This window comes from Culex quinquefasciatus, chromosome 3 (assembly GCF_015732765.1).
Source record: "Culex quinquefasciatus strain JHB chromosome 3, VPISU_Cqui_1.0_pri_paternal, whole genome shotgun sequence".
NCBI lineage: Eukaryota > Metazoa > Arthropoda > Insecta > Diptera > Culicidae > Culex > Culex quinquefasciatus.
Window position 1 is genome coordinate 107,395,982 of NC_051863.1, and position 17,786 is coordinate 107,413,767.

At 44.6% G+C, this 17,786-nt stretch overlaps 2 protein-coding genes across 2 annotated transcripts in view; one reads left to right on the top strand and one right to left on the bottom strand.

Annotated features, from left to right (window-relative positions):
* LOC6054635 (helicase domino) overlaps positions 1-6,769 on the top strand; it is a 33,934-nt gene extending 27,165 nt beyond the window's left edge. The window contains exons 13-15 of the mRNA XM_038262881.1: positions 215-436; positions 2,952-2,987; positions 3,061-6,769. Of these exons, the coding sequence (XP_038118809.1) occupies positions 215-436; positions 2,952-2,987; positions 3,061-6,495 (3,693 nt within the window). The 3' untranslated portion in view covers positions 6,496-6,769. The remainder of the gene's footprint in view (positions 1-214; positions 437-2,951; positions 2,988-3,060) is intronic.
* Positions 6,635-11,241, bottom strand: LOC6040122 (protein PTHB1). Its single transcript, XM_038262882.1, is given in 10 exon segments — positions 6,635-7,378; positions 7,439-7,614; positions 8,896-9,082; positions 9,145-10,033; positions 10,099-10,229; positions 10,286-10,495; positions 10,497-10,593; positions 10,596-10,658; positions 10,717-10,814; positions 10,875-11,241. Coding segments are annotated over 10 exon segments (2,607 nt in total). The 5' UTR covers positions 11,180-11,241; the 3' UTR covers positions 6,635-6,927.
* Positions 11,242-17,786: the final 6,545 nt, after the last annotated feature.

Below are 17,786 nucleotides of genomic sequence, written 5' to 3' on the forward strand. Positions count from 1 at the left end.
ACTGCTATTGTAGGGTGTAGTGTTGTATGTTGGGGAATTATATTGAAAAGTGAAGGTTCGATCAAGAACTGTGACCAACGGTTATAGATTTTAGATTACTCTTTAGGATTTTAAAACTCGTCACACGGGGTTAAATTTGATTTGTCTCCACAGTAGTGGAGACGCTCTATGTTCGAGATAAACACTAACGCTGTTTTGTTCTCCTTCTTTGCAGCTCAACCCCATCGAGCGGTACGCGATGCGCTTCGTCGAGGAGACGGAGGGCACGTGGACGGCGGTGCAGTTGGCCGCCGTCGAGGCGGAGATCGAACAGCAGAAGCGCGACTGGGAGGCGAACCGGCTGGCGCAGCAGAAGCGCGAGGAGGAAGCGGCCCGCCAGCAGACGGCCGAGGAGAACGATCTGTTGACGTTCTCGCGCGAGGACGCGACCAACCAGGTTAATAAATCTAGCTCTAGCTCTCCTCCCAAAACGAATAACAATAACATTAGCAAGGGCGGAGGTGGGAAAAAGCTGGTCCACCGCCGGGTGGTGATGGTCAAGAAGGGGGTGGTAGGAGGAGGTAGGCCGTTGGGCAAACGGATCGCTGCGTCGCCGGGCGATGAGAGGGTTAGGGGTAGGTCGGTGGCAACGCCGGGGGCTGCGGGAGTTGTAGTTAGTAAGAAGGCTAGGAGAAGCGGGGAAGAATCGGTTAGTAGTAACAGCAGCTTGGTGGTGAAATCTAGGAAGGACAGTTTGAAGAACAATAACATTCGGCCCATAAGTCAGCGTAGTAAAAAGCGGCTGAGGAGAAGTCCTGCCAAGCGGAACGCAAGCAATTGCGACTCGCAGGATGGCGCGGATGAGACGGGGAAAGGTGACGAATCGAGCAAAGAGCCCGCTGAGGCGACGTCGGTGGTTGCGGACGAAATTGACAGCGAGTGCAGTTTGATGTGATGATCGATTCGAACGACGCGCCCGATTCGGACTCGAACCAAATGAACAACTATTACTCATCGCAAGACGACGACCAGCACCCGGATACTTCTTCGGCGCAAAAGTCGTCGGCCCACAAACCATCGGACAATGGCGGAAAGCCCGGGGACGGCGTCAACAGCACACCTCGGACGCGATCCCGCGGAACGGTCAAGATCAACCTGTGGACGCTGGACGATAGCCCGATTCTGCCCGTGTACAACAAACGGCCGCGCGTCAGTGGCGGTGACGGTTCTCGGAGCAGAAAAAACACGTCCACCGAGCGAAGCGTCGAAAATGCATCCCACGAAGAATCGTCGGATTCGACGTCGACGGCGGTCATCGCCGACACGACCGAACCGGAAACGATCATTCCGGATCTTACCGAAGAGGAGTGCAGTGCCCGTGCGACTGCGACAACGGAAAATGACGTCGTCAGTGTGGCGGAACCGGAGACGATCAAGGAGCTCAAGATCGTGGTGACCGACGTGGTGCAACTGAAGCACGCCAAGGTGTTGGACGGATTTGCAGCGCCGCAGCGGACGCCCTCGCCAAAGGCACGCAAGCTGAAGCGAGCGCTGCGCACGTCGATTAACAATCGTACGCTGGACGGGTGGGTGTCCAAGAGTCCGAAGACGGTGACGGGAGGGACGGTTACGGAAGAGGTTGATCCGTTGGCTATTGATAAGCCAGCGGTGCGGACGACGAGGGCGTCGATTAAGGGTGGAGGCGCGACGACGGACGGTGGTGGAGGGTCGTTGGAAAACGGTGACGCTTGAGCCAGCCTGATTTGTAGAGTAATGCGAGGAGTGAATCTTTGAGAATTGTGCGAGCGCGAGGAAGAATGCGCGAGAGTGTAGAAATTGATTTTAGAAATTTGCTAACGGCAATAAAAAAAGTTATCCTATTTTTCGGGACAGGAAAATTGTAAAGCACAGGGACCTACTCACTAGTTTGTGATTATTATTATGCAGTTGTACCATTTAGTTAGTGTTCTGTTTCAATTTATACATGCTTCAATTCTTTTTTTTTTGTAAATATTGGCGACCCACATTACACAAGTATGTTGCTCATTGAAAACATAATTTCCAAGCTGTTTTTGTTTAAAAACTTTCATTTTCATTAAACCTTATTTATTCGATTAGGGGAAAAAAGTGCTCTGCCAACAACCATTAGTAGGAGGTCTAGCTTAGAAGCTAATAGTTCTCGTCTAAACGTAGAGATTCAAAATCTCTCAAAACACATTATTCCAGAGCTGTGATCGATCAGCACAACGCCGCCGCGCACTAATCGATCCTCAAAGCGCTAGGATATTTATGCAAATTATGAAACCGACTAAGGCAGATCATGCAACAAACAAAACTATGAAAAATTGATAGAATAAACAATTCCTTGCTGAGAAAAACTAATCAGTACACTGAAAAAAGTACGTACGTTGATGTGTTGGTGTTTTATTCTTTTCTCTAACCGTTTTCTGTCAAACGCGACGAAAAAAAATGTGTTTATTTCAGTGTTTTGGTGTCATAAAAAAAAAAATCAAAAACGGGACAAAAAGTTGTACCCAGAAGCAAATCTAAAAAAACGATATCCAAATCTCTGTAAAGTATCGAAAAATGCAAAGAGAAAAGAAAGAGAGAGAAAGAGAGAAAAAAGAGAAAGAGAAACACTTGCTTGCTGCTCTGTACAAACACTATTGAACTCTGGCACCAAAATGTCCTGAATTGCCACAAGCAGTTTGCGGGCTAGCGAAAAGATCAAAACAGCAACGCCTCAACAAAACGACTTAGAAAAAAAATCGAATCGAAACAGCAAGGTGGTAATTTGTTTTGTTAATTTTTATGTTGTCAGAGTTTGTAAACAAAAAAAAAAGGGCGCGGCGCTGTGAATTCAACTCAGGCGAGGAATGACCTTTCAAACTATCAAACCAAAATTACGCGCCAAAAATTAACAAAAGAATTATCGAAATCTCTTTCTCTTTTTCTCTTTTCTCTGCTTTTAGATTTGGATATCGGATAACACGATGGAAAAGATGCCGGTGAGTAAAACTGTTTGGTTTTTGGTTTCTGTGTCACTTCTTAACTGACTCTCCTCTTTCCTCCCGCCAAAAGATGTGGTGCCCTCCGACGCCACCCCAGGACGACAACGACATCTACGTTGACTACTCGCTGGGCTTTCTCTACGAGACGGAAGTCATCCCGGAGGCGCAACTTCCGCCCGTCTACGTCAAGAAGGAGTACAAGCGAAGCCGTTCCGAGGCCGGCTTCTACCCGGACGGACGCCGGCCGGTCAAGATCCGCAAGGAGGACAATTACTACGCGCCGCGGTCACTGTTCGATCGTCCTTCGCCGCAGATTGCCAAACTGCGGAAGGATTACAAAATGCAACGCTACAAGGGCATCATCAAGCCGTTCCCAATGGCGGGCCTGAAGCCGACGATGCCGGTCAAGCAACTGGTCGAGCCGGAAGGAATGCCCGAGTGGATGATCCACGAGGACATGTCGATGCTGAACGTCATCCAGAACCTGCAGGGACTGCCGCTGAACCTGATGCTGGTGTCCCCCGGCCACACCCCCAACTGGGACCTCGTTGCGGACATTGTGAACCAGTGCTCGAGAACGTACCGACTGCCGAAACAGTGCCGGTATCGGTACGAAGCCGTCGTAATCCCACGCGAGGAAGGCAAACTGCTCGAAAGTCCAAAGAAGCAGAAAAAGAGCAAAAACCCACTCAAACAGTCCCCACCGAAAGGAATCCGGGCGATGCGAACCGCCCAACTCTACACCGGCGACGGAAACAACTCGTACATCAAGCTGGCGCGACAAAAGTTTGACAACATCAAGCTAGCGTTCAGCAAAAAGGCGCCCCAAGCGAAGCAATTGCTCGCGAACCCCTCACTCAAGAACCCCAAACATGCTGCCGTGCTGGCCGAGTACGGAATCACAAGCTACGACGCACCCCTGACACCGGTTGAGATTGCCACGCGCCGCGCCGAACGAATCTCCAAGGAGAAGCAAAAGAACGCTTCGTTGACGCAAGCCCAAGAACAGATGGCTCTCCAGCAACAGCAGCAGCAACAGGCTCAACAGCAAGCAGCGGCTGCAGCTGCGGCCGCCCAACAGGTTGCTGCGGCGGCCCAACAAGCCGCAGCAGCCGCCGCTGTCGCTCAACAGCAGCAGCAACAGGCCCAAGCGCAGGCGCAACAGCAAGCACAACAGGTACAGGTGGCCCAACCGGTGCAGGTAGAGTTCACCAGGAAGATAACCGCCAAAGACAGCACGACGGCGACTAATGGCATCTTTGTACTCAACCGACAGGTTGGTGGCCAGCCTCAAGCACATGTTATCCAACAGCAGGTTCAGCAGCAAATACAAATCCAGCCGCACGTTCAGCAGCACATTGCGACGTCCGTCGCTGCCGCTAACCAGCAGCAGCAGCAGCAGGTCCAACAGGCCACCATTGTGGTGTGCGGAGTCGCGACAAACACTTCCCCTGCGGTAGCTACGCTCGTTCAGTCACCATCGATGCAGGCGGGTCGCGGCCAACCCGTGGTCAACATTTGCCCAACTCCGAGCCAGCAGCAGCAGATTGTGAAGGCAATCGTGGCGAGCCCCGCCAACCAGAATCTGCTCGCACAGCAGTTGGCGGTGGCGCAAAGCAACGCCCAGCAGCACGTGTCAGTTGTGTTGACCTCTCCAGTGACGACAATGTCCGCCAATCAGGTACAGCTCACTCAGCCTCAGATCGTGTCCATCCACCAGTCGACGCCACAAATCATCCAAAGCAGTGCGTCGGTCACGCAAGCCTCGGGCACACTCGTACAGACGTTGGCCACGCAGTCGCTGCCGCAGGTTGTGTCCGTTGCGCAGTTGGCCACGGTCGGCACCGTCATGACCACCGGCAGTCCAATCCAACAGCCTCAGGTGGCCACACTGACGACGTCGGCACTGAGAGCGCAGCGCATCGTAGCTCCTCCTGGGACGCTGCAAGAGGTGGTTCTTCACCAACGTTCCGGTTCGCAAAGCCCAACGGTGGTCAGCGTAAGCGGCTTGGGACAAGGTTTGACGCAAGCACAGCTTCAAGCCGGTCAGCTACGGCTTTCGATGGCGGGTGGGCAGCAAGTGTCTGGCGTCGTAGCCAAGAGTATCTCCGTTGGAACGGTAACGAGTGCAGGAAAGCCAATCAACACTTCGCAGTACATCTACCGTCAACCAATCCGACAGCAGGTCAAAGTGCTTCAATCGGGCACGGGGCAACCCGGAACGACAACGGTTCTGCAGCAGGCTGGCGGACAGCAAACTTTGGTCAGTCCCGCCATCATCCAGGGCAACATTATCCAAACGGGAACCGTCGGTCAGACCGTCCAGGTGCAACAGGTCACCCAGAAGGTGTCCGTAGCTACAGTAAGCTCCTCGTCTGCAGCAACCATTTCCAGTCAAGCCGGCACGATTGCCACTGTTCAGGTGGCTCCTGGCCAACAGAGAGCTCATTTCATCAAACAGGTCGGAACGAAGCAAATCACCACGCGACAAGTGACTGAAAACGAAATGCAACTCATGGTCAAACGACAGATCATAAGCCAACAGCACAAGCAGCAACTGCTGCCACAAACACAAATCTTCGCTCCCGCAAATCTGCAAGTCCAACAGGCTGGCACATCCGGTCAACAGATTGCGACGTTGGTGAAGACCTCCAGCGGAACGGCAGTGGCCGCCACCGGAATGACGCTGTCGCAGGTGAAACCCGGCCAGATCAAAACCATTAGCAATCAGAGCCAGGTTCGCCACCTGCAGCTTCAGCAGCAAATCTTGGCAGCCCAGCAACGCAAGGGAGGCGGCAAAATGACCCAAATCACCCAGATGGCCGGCAAGGCAGGTCAACCGACGCAACTGTTTGTGCAAGGCCCGAAGAATCTGCCCGCTGGTACGGTCACCGTGCAGCAGATTATTCGGCACGCCCAGCCCAACTCGCTGACCGCTGGCGGTCAAATTGTGCTGAATAAAAGCCGGGTCATCCCGGTGTCCGTTTCGCAGCAGGGCAACCAGCGGCAAACGATTCAAGTTGTAACGGCCACTTCGGCCGCCCAAGCCATTGCCGCCAGCAACATGCGAACGCACGTGCCGTCGTCGAACACCGTCGTCAACACGATCAAGGTCGCTGCCGGTGCCACTCCGGCCCAACAGCAGCAAGCGATTCTGACGGCCCTCCAGAACCAGCAAAACCAACAACGGGCAAACGCCAGTCCCGTTCGACTGCAAACCTCCAGCGGATCGCTCGTGGCCGTCACGGTGCAGCAGCCCCAGTCGGTGGCCTCGGCGGCAAACCAACAGCAGCAGCAGCAACAGGACCAAATTACGTCGGTTACGGTTGCTCAAGGGGCAGCTCAGCTGGCCACCAGTCAGCAGCAGGTGCTGCAAATCCAAGCCCAACCGCAGCAGATTATAACGTCGGCAAGCGACGGAACCAATTCTGGGATAGTGCAGCAACAACAGCAGCAGCAACAAGTTAGTATGATTAAAAAGAAACAATCTCCTAGCGGAAAGTAGTGGTTGATCGGGAAGAATTGAGTGGGCGATCTCTCTAATATCTTTGTGAAGTATTGATAGCTACTTAAGATTAATCACATAAATATAACGCAAAGTTTTTAAATGTTGTTGTTCATCCAAACAAAATATTCAAACATCATTTTTTCGGGGTGAAGAAATCTAATTTATTTGCAATCCAAGTCCAAGGACACAAAGTATGTTTTTTTGCGAAACGATTCATGTAAAAATTCTCTTATTTATAGGTCTAAATAGATACACAAAAGCTCTGAAAATATGATACCTAGTAACGCTTTTCTGATGTATTTTAAACTTATAAATATTCGTATTCACATCTACAAAAATAAAATATTTAATGTATAGACTACAATCCTAACCAAATCGTAAACCGCAAACTATTCTTTCTATCCGAAAACCCCCCAAAAAAACTAATTTCTAAAAGGGCAACCCACTTGGCGTTCCCGCGTCGATCCACTCACTCTCTCCGCCGCCGCCGCCGCCGCCGCCGTCGTCCAACTCTTCCAGTTCCTCCTCAAAGTCGGCGCTGCTGCGGCCCGTTTTGGACCGTTTCTCGCCGATCCTCGCGTACAGCGCCACCAGTTGCTTCTTGAACGGGTCCAGCTTGAAGGCGTCCTCGACGGAGAAGATGAACTTTTCGTCAAAGGACGAAATCGAGGTGGATGCAGTGCCGCCCACCTTGAGGGGTCCGTTTTGGGAGAGGAACCGGACCGCGGGCAGCGTCATCTCTTCCCAGCTTTGGTCGGTGCTGTCGAATGCAGGGGTGGTGAAGAGACTCTTGACCGTGTCCAGGTACTTTGCCGGGATGTCCGAGTAGACGAAGCATGCTTCCATGAGGCTGAGAAGGGCGGAGAGTTGCATTTGGGAGCTGCAAAAAGAATTGTTTTAGATAATATTTTATTAAAACAATTAAAACAAATGATCTTACATGCAAATTTTGTTTTGAATCGCCTTCATTTCGCTGCAAATTTTCGATATTTCCGTATGGTTCTTTTTGAGCAACATTTGAATTCCGTCCAGGGCGCGAAGCGAACGCTCCTGAAGCTTCACAACGAATCGTCGTTCGAAAAGTCGCATTTGGTCGGTGTGGACCTCGAGTTCGTTCTAAAAAACAAGGAAACTTGATTGTAAACCCTCTCGGATCTCTGATATATATCTAATGCATCAAATACCGAATTTAATTTTAATTATATACATCTCTTTTGAGCAGTAGGCCTTGCCCAACCCATCTGATGTTCAGTTTTAATTACCAATTGCAAAAAATTGCAGAATTGAAAACATCAAATCATCAGTTATAATTGGGCTTTATTCGATGGGCTCTTGTGTATTAACTAAACCAAACTATGTCAAATACCCCTGTTATTTTATCAATTCTGGAGTTTTTTTTTTAAAAAGGTCCATAAACTAAATTCAGTTTTTTTGCTTTTTGGGTGTTTTTGAAACCGCCTTGAGTCAGGGGTATTTAAAAACACCCAAAAAGCAAAAACTGAAAATTTGGTTTATTGGACCTTTTTTTTTTAAAAAAAAAAAAAAACTTCAGAAATGTTCAACACTTCAGAAATTCAAATCCTTTCCATTTTTTCTTTGAAATACAAGCTGGTGAACGGTTGTAATAATCGATCATGGTAAGTGAAAGAAGTCCACAAATTTGTAGCTGGCGCGATTGTTTCTGTGGGGCTCCTCGAAGTTCTTTCTCCTGAAGTTAAGGTTGATGATTCAGCACCTCCCACCACTCGAGCTGGTGTTGTTCACTCCTTGACCGTCGCCAACCCGCCGTTCTGATCGACGACAAACGCGACGTCTCTAGGCGCGTCTCGCGTGCAGTAAAACAAACATTCAAAAGTTGATAGTAAACCTACCGAGCAGAGCTCGGTCTCTTTCTCTCGCTGCACCTCAAACGAAACGGTTTTACTTCCTTGATAATCCGACGTCTCACAGCGCAAACGAAGCTTATTATAACTGGCGAGGAAGATGGGATCCGTGTGACAACTGTCCAGGGTTGCACTTCTGGAACAGCATGCGCCAGGCACGGCTGTTAACGATGTGAGAGAAACTGAATGCGGTTGGAGTGGCTAGTTCCGGGAATTCCCAGATCATGTCCCGGCGGATACACAAGACGTAAGCAAGATGCAACGGCGGCGAATTTGTCGGTAGTTTGTGCGCGGCGCTCGAAGCAATTTTGGAGCATTCAGCAGGACAAAGCTGGAATAATTTACCCATCGATGAAAAAAGCATAGAGAAAATAATCTGCACTTTTGTGTCTAACAATACGAATCGATTCTGTGTTTATAGAATCAAACACTTTCAAACCCGAGCAGATAACGGTGACAATAGGAAAGTGAAGTCTGTTCTTGAGGAGAGATAACCAACGCATCGGGTACTTACAGTAATCTTCTTGTACTGCTGACGAAGCTGGCAGTGTTGATCGATCGCCTCCAGCACCCCATCAATGGGATTCGACGAGATGGAGACTCGCAGCGTTTGCTTCGTCGTGTCCGGGTTTCGTTGGTAGATTCGTCCCACCAAAGCGGATACGACCAGCGGAATCGCGTACAAATCCTCCGACTGGACCCTGATGGGAATACATGATTACGTTGAGTTTGAGGAATGGTTTGTCAGATCTACTGTACGAACCTGTACCGATTGGTGTTCTTCGCGGCAACGATCGTCACCTTGCTACCTGTGACCAACGATTGCAAACCTAGGGCATGGGGACTGCCTTCGCTTATAAATTCTGGAAATAGCTTTGCCAGACCTTCGTTTGCCTCGTGAATCGTGAGTGTGACCTTGTGAATGGCTTCTTTGGACGCTTGGCAGGTTTTGACGAACATGCTCAGTGGCAGGGTAACGGTTTTCTGTATGACCCGTGTGATTCCTTGTTTGTTGGTGAATGAGCAGCTAATTTTAACGTTTAGAGTTGCTGGTGTAACTTGGTGGAATGGATAGATCCACGCCTCAAGACGCTGATTGCTTTCGGCGGCAACATCTCGGAACATGAACGTAGTTGGGACGCACTTGATCGCTGGATCCGGAGCTATGCAGATCTGGAGCAATTCTAGGTTGATTCGGGTTTTCACCGACACGATCATTTGACACATTGTTAGATCGCTGCCGGAATTGTTCGTTTTGTATGTACATTTTTCGAGTTTAGGGTCAATCAACGCATGTAAAGCTACATCTCGCTCGGATGCCGCATTGATGACGGCGATGTCGCTAAAATCAACGCCGGAACGGATCTCCTTTTCCAGCTCTAACATTTCCTTCTGGCACTTTTCTATCTCAAACTGGCCCAAGTTAAGCGGAGGCACTTTGAACAGATGCGGTTCCGATCCGAGATAATCGACGCTTAGGAGGCCGGTGCTATTGAGCGATACGAGAGCTCCTGGAAGGCCGGATACGTTTGCTCGACCCAAAGCTACCGGTATTTCGGGCAGTTCAGCGGACCATACGATCTGGTTTCCCTCGTACAGCAGAAGGGAGCCGCTTTCGGATACAACGGCAACCATGAGGCGGACGTCTGGTTCTGTGGGTTTACAAAATTGAGTTGGTTTTAGGTCTCAGTACAATCTTAATTCAAGTTTAACGTACCCCAATACCACCCGATTACAAATGAATGAAAACAAATCGGTGAATAGTCCAGCTTGATAAACTTCACCTTTCCAGTGTCCGTAATGCAGAAGAAATTGTTTTCGCCCAAAACCATTATCACGGATTCTCCACTGCAAAAAGGGAAAGCGTTAAATCAAACCAAGTTGACCAACTCAAATTAACCTACTTCGACACCTGATGCACGTTCAGATCCAACGCGTACTCTCCAACACAAATCGACCAAATGGGATCCTTGCGTCTCAACGAATCGTTCGTCTCGGACAGATCCTGGTAGCGATAGCATTCCAGCTCCCAGGCCGGAGACACCGTCACGAAGCAATCCACCCGCGGCACGTACTGGATGGGCGACGGGATGTTCCGTTCTCCGGGCAGTGTCACTGAAGCTGATGCCGTCCTGCTCGTAGAACCGCAGCGTTCCGTCCAGGTGTTGAACGCACAGAAAGTCCCGACCCTTGACGCCGCCAAAGTTTCCCGGCACAGCGAGAACGCCGGTTTGGCGAGGACGTGCTCGTACAGCAGATGGAGCCGGGTGTGGTCACCTGAGAAGTACGTTCAGAGGTTATTGGGTCAATGGAAACCTTGAGCAGCTTAGGTTACCATGATCAGCAATGCCGTCGATCGTCAGGATCTGATAGATGCAGACTTTTGCAGGATGCAATATCGCTACGTGCAGTTTGGTATCTGTTTTGGAAGCCCTTAAAAGTGCAGTTATCATTAGAGCTTAGGATTTTACGAATCAAATATAATGATCTTACGTGGTAAACTTCCCACTAGTCACCCCAATCACCGGCAGGTTCAGCTTAATCTCCAAAATTACATCCGAATGTTGAAAAGTATTGTCAAAGTGGGGATCCTCGTCCGCTTCCAGCGCGGAATCGGAGGAACTCTTGTGCGAGGGTTGATAGATTGAAAAGTACCCAGCATGTGATCCAACCAGAATGCTGTCTTTTTCGCCCTCCTCGAGGCACAGTCGAGTGCAATGGATCGAGAACGAGTCGTAATTGGGATTCACATCGGGACATTGCGTTTTCCACCAGTTACAAACTTTAAACAGAGACATTTTGAGAACTCGAGGAACCACGGACAATGTGGAACGAATGGAATATTTTGCAAACTGTATAAAATGTTTGGGCGCCGATGTTACCATGGAAAATGCGTGCGCATGGCGGGTTTCTCTTTGGGCATTCAACAGGTTGCTCTTGGGATACATTTATGCCTCCCTCATGCAACCACATGTAAATTGCAGTGGGGTACATGGATGGTCCCTCAACAATACAGCCCAGACTCGATTATTCGAAGGCCTCGTAAACATTTAACTTCGGATAATGGAATCACTAAATGTTTTTTTTTTTCGTTGTCTTTATTTTTGATCTTGGAACTTGAATATGATTCAAACATACTCCAAAGTTATTTAGAATTTTAAAATCCAAGATGGTGGCCAAAATGGCGATGATGAAATAATGAAAAAATGTATTTTGTAATTTTCTATTCAATCTCCCATTTAAATTTGACTAGAATGGGGTCTTAGAATATGAAATTTCATGTTAAAAGTAAGAAAATAAAAATACGATTTTTTGTTCGTTGTTTTGATTATTGCAAACAACCTTACAAACCTTTTGATAATCGGTGTTGTCGCTGGTCAGCAGTTGGGCAAGCAATCCAAAGGTCGTCAGTTTTAATCTTGAAGTGGAAGGTTGTAAACAAGGTTTGGATTGCCTCACCATTCAAGCCTTCGAAGGGCTGTTACAACCGACGGGATTTAAACCCAGCACCAACAGGCGCCTCAACCCGCTCGGCCATCAGACCGATGAAGAATGTAAAGGATAAACGCAGATATGAGCTTGACATTTCGGTCAATTAGATTTCCCATACTGATTGGATACATATTTCAGGGTGTAATATTACATAGAATTTCATAAAATAACGCAACATTTATTTTACACCCAGGCCTTTTACACGCAGCCAGATTACCACTTTTTTTGCTGTACACCAAGCCCGAGTTTTGAGGGAATAATTTGATTAAAGATAACACAACTCGACATTTGTGAAGCTGATGTCAGTAAACGCTGCAGTTTCGTTAAAATATAATGGATTTGGTTTCTCTGAACATGCTCCAATCGACATAATTGAACTTAAGTGAATTTCCTGCCATTAAATAAAATTGTAAATGACAGGTATTAATGAAATGGAATCATCTTAGGCAACCACGCAAACTCACCTTTCACTGTGGAGCTAGCAAAAAACATAATTGAAGCTGTTTTTATTTTATTTTACGGGCCCAAAACTGACAAAAATGTACGGAGAAAACAGCAAGAGATTCAGATTTGTTTTGCAGTTTATTTTCATCTTATTTATAAACTTTACGAACCTTTACAATTCTCCCAGATTTCGGTCATTCGATTTTTTTTTGTATTTTTTAATCCGACTGAAACTTTTTTGGTGCCTTCGGTTAGCCCAAAGAAGCCATTTTGCATCATTAGTTTGTCCATATATTTTTTTGTCCAAAAGTGGGCAAACATGTGCACTAATTTAAAAAAATGAAAAACTGCGACTATTTTCAAGAAAGTCACCTAAAAATGGATTTAACTTGAAAACGGTGCACTTTATCAAAATTTCACTAGAGTACTTTTTGATTGCAAATTGAAGTTGAAAAATTTTTGCGACCATTTTTTCGATTTTTTGAAAAAATCAGTATTGTTTCAAAAATTCATAACTCGCTCAAAGATTTTTTGCATTTGATTTTTTTCTGGAAATTCCTGAAAAGTTGGCATTTGATGTCCTCTAAAACATATCAAAAAATAAAAAAAAAATTAAAAATAGTGTTTTTTTGCAAATCAAGTTTTAGTGACAAAAAATTAAATTAAAAATCACCAAAAAAATTTTACCGTGCATCTTTTTTTTAGTGTAGCCCATATCCATACCTACAACTTTGCCGAAGACACCAAATCGATCAAAAAATTCCTTCCAAAGATACAGATTTTTGAATTTTCATACATCATTTTTGTATGGCCAGCTGCCAAATTTGTATGGCAAAATTATATGGACAAACTAATGATGCAAAATGGCTTCTTTGGGCTAACCGAAGGCACCAAAAAAGTTTCAGTCGGATTAAAAAATACAAAAATTAAAATGCAAGAAAAAAAGACCGATTTCGTAGAGAATTGCTCATCAATGTTTTCTGTATTCTGGATTAATGGTGCATAATTTGATACGACACAACACTTAAATTATTCATTTAACAAATCTGACGATATTTTATAATTCAAATGATTCAAAAAAATAAAAATAAAAAATAAATAAAATAAATAGAACTTGTATGTTTCTGGTATTCCATTTTCTGAAACAAACATGTTTGATCGATTTTAGACTGATCAAATTTTAAAAAAAGTTTGCATATTTGCATTTGCTATTACAAATTTTATTTGAAACTACGAAATTTGAAGTGTCTTCATGAACAATGTAAAATTTTACGGGGATATCTACAATTCACGAATTTCATGCGTTCATGCGTGAATATTCCCTACACAAGATCCTTTGTAACTGCTCTTAGCTTTTAGAAAAATGTGCCGACTAGGTCCAAACCAGGGCCCAGCACCAAAAAGGACCTGATAAAAATAAAATTATAAAAAAATTCGCTAACCCTACACAGCTAACAAAGTTTTAGAAAAAATGGTAATGTTCCCAAAATGACAAAAATCTCATGAACTTCAGGGCAGTTTAAAGCTACCTTAAATAAATGAATGAACAGCTACTGGCCACTAATCGGTATCAAACGTGAAAATCAAGCTCTGATGTACATCGTCTCACATTATTACCTGTTATATGATTTATAAACTATCTGCTCCCAAATACAGTTCATACACAGAAAAAAATCAATTCCCGTAATCGTGAATTAAGTTCACGAATGTGAGATCCACGAAGGAATTTATTCATGAGTATGGTGCATTTGCACCATAAACGTGAATATATTCCTTCGTGGTTCTCATAATCGTGAACTGACTTCACGGTTTCGAGAATTGATTTTTTTCTGTGTACCAAAAGTGCGAAAAACTGTGCCATTTAGGTGATTTAAATTCCAACCCTTAGCTATTAATTGCCATAATAAATAATAAACCGCTGATGGAACTAGGTGAGGCGCAATGTTTCAAGCTTTCCCAAAACATACCTAGATACAAAATCATGTCTAAAGATGCAGCTATGCGCTTGGCGTGCACGTCCCACGCAACAGAATGCAGAGTACCGAGTCGCATGGGGGTGATTAATGGTTTACAACAAGGTATATTTAGTCACACTAACAGAAACATACTTGAAGAACTTGTGTTTTGTTTGTTGTTTTATCTTACATTTCGGTGCATTAGCTAATAAATTACTTTATACAACTCATTTTGTTGCAGTTGATCACATTCTGGGTGTGCCAAAAATATGATAAATCATTTTATTCTTGGAGAAGTTGTTTTGTTGATTTGATGTTCAAACCAATAACCATGATTTTTTCCTAATCTAATCTAAACTAATCTAACACAAACGCAGCCAGTCCGATGAAAGCATGCTGGAAAGTTTTGTGATTAGATTACGCCCCAAGCACTTTTCTTGTCTTGGTTAATAATTGCAGTACATCCGAGAACACCCGAAAATGCATTGCAAAAATTAAAGCGGCCAGCCCTACTACGTTGTGTTTACCGCAGAGAGGATTCTGAACTGAGAACGGATCACATTTCACAGAACCTACAGGGGAGGAAGGATGCGTGTACATACCGTACCAAACGCTCCCAATAACCATGATTTTTTTCTAATCTAATCTAATCTAATCTAACCCTATCTAATCTAACCCTATCGCAGCCAGTCTTTCGAGGGCATCCTGGAGAATGCCTTAGGTTGATTAACGCCTAGCATCTTCTTGTCATTATTAACATTTGCAGTGCCCCATTGCATTAAATTGCATTGAAACATCATAAACGTTAAAGCGGCCAGGCCTACTGCGTAAAGTTTACCGCAAAGATGATTCGTTGAATTGGATTGAATTTGAGCATAAATGATCAAACAACAATACAGTTCTGAATCTACAGGGGAGGAAGAAACGTGGGGATCTCCCGCTCACGTTCCTGTTTGTTTGGGCAATGAATCGTTGGGAGCACCATGCTAAGAAGTTTTGGTGCTCCGGGACCCTCATGGATGGGACATCGTATTTCCACGAATGCCCTGGACACTATATGCCGTGGTTATAGCGCCACAACTCGCTCTACGCTCCCAATAACCATGATTTTTTTCACAAAAAAAACTCAAGTTACAATAATAAGTTAACTCCAGAATACGGCGCACCATCTACGACGCCCATCAGGATCGGTACTGCTTTTCATCGGTCCACGTTTAGTGCGCCAGCAATTATACATTAATGCGAAAAACCTGCCTCCCCAAATACGGCGTTGCCGCGGTGCTGCGTTGTATTTTTTTTATCGCCGGCGTGTGCCATTTCACCCGGCCGGCAACAAATGTTCCCCACGGGCATGAGAATATTTGTGAAACGCTATAAATCATGTACTCAAGTACTTTATTCTGTCATTTGCTGACCGTCGATCACCGATGATGTGATGTGTGATCACAATTCCTCCATCGAGGGGTCAACCATGCCATGAGTAGTGTCGTAAAGCGATAGAAATTTACTTAATTTACGAAGTTAACGAAAAACTCTGTTTTCAAACTGATACGTCTCTGAATATAAGTCTCTGAATGTCAATTGTGTATTCAACTCTACATTTTAGAAAAAAAATAACCGGCTTCAAGAAGAATGGGAATGGGTTATTGTACACCCAACTGGCAGTCGCATGATTGTGATGCATGGCAGCATGAAAGTATATCAGAATCTGCATGAAATCTGTCCTCATGCATTTTTTGCGATATAGAAGTATGACATTTTTGCCCGTTACCGACAATTATCGACATTACCGACGGCTTTTTGGTTGTATTTCACAAAAAAAACACTTAGCAGAACGAGGATTGAACCACCAACTTCTTGGTTTTTGATCCGACACGCTACCACCGCGCCATGGACGCTTGATGAAAAGTGAGTGAAAGAGCACCGACATATGCTTCTCTTCGGAGTGTTGCTCGGGGACGGGCCAGCATTATATGTGTTGGTGAGAACTGCAGATCGTTCAAATGTTTACACGCGGGCAAAAATGATCTATGAGTTTGCTGCAAAAAATGTTATAAAATGTGACATTTTCTGCAGCAAATCCACTGTTGCAGATTTTGCGATATATTTTTCCTTTGGGTGTAGATTCTAAAAGTTAAATTTTCCATTAAAAGTCTCTCGATTTTTGACAGTTGAGAAACAGGAAATGGCAGCGATTTTTAAACTATTTTTTCGACATTTTTTGATGAAAAATACGTTTTTTCGGTATTTCAGTACGCCAATCCAATCAGACGACTTCATGGTTTCGAGCTAGAAATCATTAAAAAGCGTGTCTTGGCTGACATTGCGAAAAAACAAACGGCTATGATCCCATTCTAATGAGAAATTGTCTTGGCGAAGACTAAAATGCGTTTTACTTGGAATGCCTTGATTTGTCACAATAACTGAATTTTTAAGTATGGGCATTTTTGAATATAATTATGAGCATTTTATTCATATCATTTTGGTACTATCTTTTCACAGCCGTCTATCTAAGTTCCAACAATTTAAAAACTAACTAAACAAAAAATAAATGTTAACTCAACAGCCTCAATAGCAACGTTCGATTGTTTGTTTGTGAAAAACCTTTCAATAGAAATCATTCGATTTTTGGGTTTCCTGACGTGTAAGCACATCACGCAAAAGCTGCGAGTGTTACTAACATTCCTGTTCCGTCTTCTCGAGATCTGTGAACTGACATGGCGGGCGTCGTTAGCAGCAAACCATTTGTACAGCGAATAATGACACTTGATTTGCAAAAAACACTATTTTTATTTTTTTTGATATGTTTTAGAGGACATCAAATGCCAACTTTTCAGAAATTTCCAGGCTGTGCAAAAAATCTTTGTGAGAGTTAAAAATTTTTGAATCAATACTGATTTTTAAAAAAAATCGAAAAGTTGGTTGCAAAAATTTTTCAACTTTATTTTTCGATGTAAAATCAAATTTGCAATCAAAAAGCACTGTAGTGAAATTTTGATAAAGTGCACCGTTTTCAAGTTACATCCATTTTAGGTGACTTTTTTGAAAATAGTCGCAGTTTTTCATTTTTTTAAATTAGTGCACATGTTTGCCCACTTTTGAAAAAAATATTTTTGAAAAGCTGAGAAAATTCTCTATATTTAACTTTTTTGGACTTTGTTGATACGACCCTTAGTTGCTGAGATATTGCCATGCAAAGGTTTAAAAACAGGAAAATTGATGGATGTAACTTGAAAACGGTGCACTTTATCAAAATTTCACTAAAGTACTTTTTGATTGCAAATTGGATTTTACATCGAAAAAAAGAAGTTGAAAAATTTTTGCGACCAATTTTTCGATTTTTTGAAAAAATCAGTATTGATTCAAAAATTCATAACTCGCTCAAAGATTTTTTGCACAACCTGGAAATTTCTGAAAAGTTGGCATTTAATGTCCTCGAAAACATATAAAAAATGGTGTTTTTTGCAAATCAAGTTTTAGTGACAAAAAGTTAAATAAAAAATCATCAAAATTT